The 7299-nt window shown below is 48.1% G+C and overlaps 1 protein-coding gene across 1 annotated transcript; it reads right to left on the reverse strand.

Moving 5' to 3' along the window:
- Window positions 1-3366: 3366 nt before the first annotated feature.
- Window positions 3367-5694, reverse strand: LOC118926199 (transcription factor SPT20 homolog). The gene is made up of 2 exons (XM_057495992.1): window positions 3628-5694; window positions 3367-3537 (listed from the first exon to the last, which is right to left on the reverse strand). The coding sequence occupies exons 1-2, from the start codon at window positions 5692-5694 to the stop codon at window positions 3367-3369; spliced, it is 2238 nt and encodes a 745-aa protein (XP_057351975.1).
- Window positions 5695-7299: the final 1605 nt, after the last annotated feature.

Raw genomic sequence — 7299 nt, forward strand, 5'->3', positions numbered from 1 at the left:
AACTTGTTGAACTGAATTTAACAATTAACTCCAACACCCCTTGCTGCCTGAGGCTGTGGGAGTGAAGGTGGGGGTGGGGAGGCAAGGGCAGGCTGAGGGCCAGGGTGAGCAGGACTCACTCCCAGGCAAGCTGAAGGTTGGGTGGGGCAAGGTGTAATGGGGCTGGACGAACAGGAGCTTGACTCTTCAAATGCAGATGTAGCCAACTACACATTCCTATCAAGGAAACCGGAGTGATAGGAGCCTCCAGGTAGCCACCACCCACGCCCACAAACACCAAGTCGTGGCTGCTCTGCTTCCTCTGTGCTGAAGAGCTAGAGACCGAGGAAATGGACAGGAAGGAAGGCTGGAAGAGCAAGAGGTGGGCTTCCTCTCCGCCATTCCCTCGGGCTCCCAGCTTCTTGGGGACCAGGAGGAACAGGTGCGTTTTGATTAACTGCTGGGATGGTTAGTGTCTTCATTGGCGTCTGAAATATGGCAGGGCAGAGCCTGGCAAAGGGCTGAGCCTTGTTTTTCTATGACTACCACCCGCCTCCCTCCAGAGCTGGGGCCACTTGCTCCCTACCCGCAGCTCCTGGTCAGGCGCCCGAAGGCTCAGGGATTTCTGGGAGGTATGACCTGGCACGTGAATCCGTGTCATCACTCCCACTCCAAATGCGCGCATTGCTGACTGGCTCCTGCCTAATGTCACGAAAGGGCCCCCCGTTCATACCTGAGGCTCTGCCTCTGTGGTCTGCTCTGCCCCTCCTTCCCGCAAGACCTGCGATGTCCAACACCATCGCCACTACTGACCACTTGAAACGTGGCTAGTAAGACTGAGGAACTAATTCTTATTTAATGTTAACTCATGTAAGTCCAAAAACTGATTCATGATTCAATTGGAAAACTTACCACTATGTTTAGAAGGTGGATCTACATTTCTTTCAACTGTAGATTTTATAAAAATCTAAATACAGATCAGGTATCTCTGATGAAAAGTTACCATCCAAATTGAGGCAGGCTGTGTCTGGATTTTGACATTTAGTAAAAAAATTAAACAAAAACATCTCATTAAGAATTTTAAGGTACTGATAACCTGTGGAAATGATAATCTTTTGGATATATTGGGGCAAATAAATTACTGTAAGTAGTTTCTCCTGTTTCTCTTACTTACTAAAATATGACTACAAATATCTAAAATTCCATATGGGACCCATGTTATACTTCTATTGGGCAGTGCTGATTGGAGCTAGACTTCTCCCTTCACTTGCAAATGTCTTCAAGGAATATAATCCCGTTCCCAAATTCCCACCCTGTGACAGGGGCCCCAGTTCTGCCAGACATGTCCTGCTGTACTGGATTTTTTTGAATGTTCATCTTCTGCACCACTCTCTCTGCTCCCTGCTGGAATATTACAAGGCCCTGCCTTTGCACAGCAATGTCATATCGATGATCAGCCTTTAAGTGTAAAGACACACCCTGCACAAAACTAATTTCTGACCAAGTACGGATGTGACCTGGTACAAGGAAGAGCCTCAAGGTTCTCAGCAATCAAACATGAATGAAAAATTTATTCACAAACATAACCAGTTAATATCCTCAAAAGTGAGCCTGCATCAAATTACCAGCCTTGCTGGGGATCATTAGGAGGAAATAAACAAGACCGCCACATGACACTCTGAACAGAGCTGAATGGATTTGCTTGCCTGGAAAGGGAGCACCGCATTACTCAAGCACAAGCTGAGCCCCTGTCTCCATGCAGTCCTTGAAAGGACCACAGAAAGGGCAAAACGGAGACAGTACATCAAGTCTGGTGAGATTCTGAGTTCAGGTGTCTGCTTGGTTGTCAAGGCCGAGTGGAAACTCTTCTTTGCAACCGGTTACTGTGCTGGTTCACATCTTCAAAGTGCCGGCTTCACAAAGCTGCAATGGGCTCAGCGTCACTCAGATGGCCTAGCTGACAGGTCTGCTTGAAGTTGGCTGAAATCTTCCCTTAACAGGATCGGTGGCGCACCAGGGCGGCTGGGCTAATGGAGTAAAACTCCCCTGTTGAGCTGTGGCTCATGTCTTTTGCAACGCCAGAAGAAATTTCCTTTCTCGACATTGTCGTTGTTAGGGTAAAAGGTGAAAAACAAAGTTTAGGTAGATGGGTTGCCCTTCAAAGAGCAAAATTTAATAGGCACGCAGAGAAAAATACTTGTACACAAACAGTCATAACAACACTATTCACGGTAGCCTAAAGGTGGAAACCACCGAAATGGACATCACTGGGTGAATGGTTAAACACTAAGTGATTTCATGAAGGGAGAAGAGAAGTGATTTCAAAAAGGGAGTCACTTTTTGTGCTTTTATAAAGGGTTAAGTGATTTTATAAAGGGAGAAAAGAAGAGGTCCCTGAAGTACCTTTTCAAGAGCAGAGGTGGTTGCCCAGAGGCAGCACCGGGCCTGAGGAAGGCAGTGGGCCCAGCATCTGCAGGTCAGCTGTGACCCCATCATTTTGAGGTATTTAAAATTTTTTTTCACAACTAATTCACAAAAATTACATTCAGTATGCTGTGCACACCCCTGTAAATGACAGGAAAAAATACAAAAGCACATTCTTCTCAAAGATGTCTAACACCTCATAGGTCACCACAGTGTAGAGTACATACAGTGACACCCGTTTCAAAAAGCTCTAACCTCCCCACCTCATGCTTTAACATAGATGGATCTTCAGGACACTGTGCTAAGTGAGATAAGCCCGTCACAGGGAGACAAACGCTGCATGAATACACTTACAATACCAAGCATCTGAAGCGGGCAAAGCCACAGACACAGGAAACACAAAGGTGGTTGCCAGCGGCAGGGGCACAGGGAAATGGGAGTCTGTGCTCCAAGGAGATGGAGTTCCACTTTTGCAAGATCGCCCCAACTCAGGGTCTGTTGCCTGACAACGAGAATACAGTTAACATACTGAAAGGTCCACTTCGAAATAGCTCAGATGGTAAATTTCACATTCTGTGTTTTTTAACCCAGCTAGAGAACATTTACATCATTTTGTTGAAACACTACCAATTTTAGCTTTGTTTGAATTGTAGCTTAACCGTTTTGGAGAAACTATAGGCTTCAAGAGTGGAAACTGGAATTAGTCGGGATTTCGATACACTTCAGACTATTCTAATAAAAACTAGGGCAGCCACTAAGTGGTGACTGCAGCAAAACCACCCCAGGTGATGGAGATCACTTCCTTGTTTCTTAGTGGACATCATGGGGCTCTGCTTCCATACAATGCTCGTACACCTAACACATAAAACACTGACCCCTTAACAAAACCAAAAAAGCAAGGTACAATACAGACATCGTTTGGGTCGATGCCCATTTCTAAAGAGAGGGCAAGCAGTGCAAAGCTCAGTATTTGGAAGGGGCTGGCGGGTCTCCCGTCGTATTACCTTTGGGCTGGCTGTCTTCCTCCTGGCCCTGCGGTGGCCAAGATGTCTCGGTTCCTACTGTGGTCCCAGACTTAGATTGCGGCAAAATTCTCCACAGCCCCTGCGGTTGGGGGTGCTGCTGCTGGGGCCCCTGTTTACAAAGGCAAAATATGACAGGCACTCTGAGAAAAATACTTACACACAAACAGTCATAGCAACATTATGCCCACCCAGGTCTTACCTGGTGGGGGTCAACCGGGAGCAGCAGCATCCCCTGGGGTTGCAGAGAGCCTCCCCTTCCATGGGGATCCATGACTGTAGTCAGCAGAGTGGTGGAGGCCGTGGCCTGAGTGGTTGAGGGTTGTGCGCTGGCACTCGGTGGGGCTGGCGGCTGGGGACCGGGAGCGTTGGAACTCGGTGGCACTGGCTGCTGGGCAGCAGGAGCTCTGGGTTGCTGCAACTGCTGCTGTGGAATCAGCTGATTGAGCTGCTGCTGCTGTCCTGGCTGCTGCTGGGTGTTCAGAGGCATACTACATGGCCTCAACAGAGTTACCTGCTTGAGACCTGGATCATTTAAGAGGTACTGAGCAGATACCTGATAAGGAGGCTGCGGTGCAGCGGGTGCTGCATTTTGTGGACAAGCTTCTGAGGGTGGGATGTCGGGCTTGACTTCTGCAGGAGCCCAGGTCGGACAGCTGGAGCCCTGCGTGGATCTGGGACCACTCAGCACAGCCTGGTCTCCACCAACATGGTCACCTTCTCTGATGATGTTCCGACTGACACAGTTGGCGATGGCCTGGGTGGCGGGGACACTCTGTGATGAGCTGGCGCTGGGCAGGGTGGTGGCAAGAAGGTAGTTACCTTGATTCACTTCCACAGAGCTTTCCTGGGCACGAGCAGGAGCAGGAGCAGGAGACTGAAGAGAGCTGCTGGCCTGCTGTGGAAGAAGACTGTTATGCGAGGAGCTCTGGCTGGAGCTGGAGGAAAGTGTGATGCCTGGAGGTGGCTGTGTGACTTCCTCCCCCAGGACTGAAGCCTGAGCCACCACGGTCTCAGGCTGTTCTATGTCTCTCCCTGGGGAAGGTTGGCTGAGGCTGGCTGAGCCACTGGAGCTGTGGCACATCTGGCATGGACACCTGCCAAGGTTCTTCTGGACCAATTCCTTGGACCCACTGAACACTGAGTCCTCATTCTTGAAGTTGTGGAGGAAAGCCAGCTGTGTCTCACCTCTGACTTCTTTACCTGAACTTTCTTTTCCAAGGCTAACTGGATCATCAAGTGGCTTAACCGAGTCCAGCTCTGTTGTCTCGGGGAGATCGCCAGATTCCCAGTCAAATGCAGAATAAAAGTCCTTGTCAAAGATTGGCCAGGTTGCTAGGTGTGGGTCATCATTTTCTAAAAACTTCTCCAATTCTTCAGCATATTTCTCAACATCCGCTTCAGAAGTTACATTCAAGTCACAGGGTTTCTGCTGCCACATATCTACACAATTTCCTGTATTAGAAATCAGGTCATTGTGCTCACCTGCTTCACTTTCATTGGTTTTGTGGCACAAAGGTAATGGGCTTAGCTCAGGAAATGATGGAAAAAGAGACAGCTCCTCCTGCCCATTCAGAAAGGGGCTACAACACCTCTTGATGCCCCTTTTCACCTCTGCTCCTGATATAGGAGGGCCTAGGCACGGTGGTTCAGCGATAGTTAAAAGCAGTTGGCTCTCACGTACAAGTTTGTCTTGCTGGGTCCATTTCTGGTTCTCACTGGTTTTGGACTGTTGGTCACAGGCTGAAGTCTTCATCATTGAGTGTAAGAGAACATACCTGCTTTGGTAACGAGTAAGCTTCAGGAAACTGGGAAATCTGTAGTCCTGTATTTCTGTTACCACACAGCCCCAGTAAAAAATGTTAACGTGAGAATATTCCAGAATATCTTCCAAAATGGGAGGCAATTCTTCTCCACGTAAATAATCGAGTAATTCCCCTACATCATAAGGCAGGTTAATGGTCTCCAAATATGACGAGCCCTTTTCCCCCTTGAGTATCACAGAATATCCCCCCTTTCCTGGGTATATGCTGACTAGTAAACACGCCAGCAACTCTTTCCTAACCAGCTTCTCCAACAAATTCACAATGTCTCTTAATTCCTCTGTAACCCCAGGCTCTTGTCCACCTCGCTCAACGTAAATGTCGTAAAGTTTCTCATGAAGAGATTTTTCCTCAGGAGAAGACTGTTCCGTTTGAGGAGGTGTCTGTGGGGCACTGCCAGTGGCACACTCCACACCCTCCAAAGCTTGTTCTAAAGCTCGTTCCATTGTGGTAAAGAAGAGCAGCCCTGAAAGGAGAAAACGTAAGTGTGCCGAGGAACGCGCTGAAATCTTGTCTTAATATTGACCTATGGAGCCCATTCCCACCACAATCCTGAGAGAAGCGATCAGGCTTACCTCAAAATGGACCACACGAAAACCACCCTAAAGCAGCACTACACGAAATACTTGCAATTTGTTGAGAGTCCACATATGGCGGCAGCAGCCCTCATTCTGGGAGCAGTCGTCACGACCAACCGAGCGCCGCTGCGGGCGGGACGAGAAGGAGAGGTGCGCCACCCCTGATGAGCTCTCCACCCTCTGCAGCTGCTGTGCGCATGTGCTCTCGCCATGCGCGGCAAGCTTCTGGCCTACGTGTCCACGCACTGCAGCATCGCGAGACCCAGAGCCTGCACTTTTCGTGCCCGCATTTCTCTCGTGGGGGCTGGGCCAGGCTGAACCGTTTCTTCCCTGGTAACCTTAAAGGCATGCACGCCAAAACCCTACACACCAACCAAAACATACATGATTTTTTGATACTGTTTTAATTCATGACAGTTTTCACAGGAATGCATTTGGCAAAGTCACGGAAAATGGTCATTTCTTCCTTGGCAAGCACTTTACCGACAACTGTTCACGGTTTCAGGGATCTTGGTCATCAGCGGCAGGGCTGCTCCTCCTATCCGTTACCAATTTAAGACACCCCAGAGAGTCCCCCTTGGGAGCTCTTGCCTACATGGAGGCTCGCTGTATTTGGTGAAAGCATCAGAAATCTTCCTCGAATCTTCCCGTGATCACCTGCCTCAGGGTTTTCATAGAGATGTGCGTATAACATGGCATTCTTTTTTTTTTTGGTATCATTAATCTACAATTACATTAGGAACATTATGTTTACTAGGCTCCCCCCTTCACCAAGTCCCCCCACAAACCCCATTACAGTCACTGTCCATCAGCGTAGTAAGATGCTGCAGAATCCCTACTTATCTTCTCTGTGTTGTACCGCCCTCCCAGTGCGCCCCACACTACACATGCTAATCGTAATGCCCCCTTTCTTTTTCCCGCCCTTTTCGCTCCCTTCCCACCCATCCTCCTCAGTCCCTTTCCCTTTGGTAACTGTTAGTCCATTCGTGGGTTCTGTGATTCTGCTGCTGTTTTGTTCCTTTGGTTTTTCTTTGTTCTTATACTCCACATATGAGTGAAATCCTTTGGTACTTGTCACTCTCCCCCTGGCTTATTTCACTGAGCATAATCCCCTGTAGCTCCATCCAAGTAACATGTCATTCTTATACAGAAGTACTTACCTTTTATTTCCCTAGTATTACAGTAAGGGCATTATGTGTGTGTATATATATATATATATATATATATATATATATATGTGTGTGTGTGTGTGTGTGTGTGTGTGTGTGTGTGTATTTATTTATTTTTATTAAGGTTCCGTTGACATAGACTGTTATGAAGGTTTTACTTGAAAAACAGTGTGTTTACTACAGTCACCCATATTATCCAGTCCCCCCCATACCCCATTACAGTCACTGTCCATCAGTGTAGTAAGATGCCACAGAGTCCCTACTTGTCTTCTCTGTGCTACACTGTCATCCCTGTGACCCTACC

The sequence above is a fragment of the Manis pentadactyla genome, chromosome X (genome assembly GCF_030020395.1).
Source record: "Manis pentadactyla isolate mManPen7 chromosome X, mManPen7.hap1, whole genome shotgun sequence".
Classification (NCBI taxonomy): Eukaryota; Metazoa; Chordata; class Mammalia; order Pholidota; family Manidae; genus Manis; species Manis pentadactyla.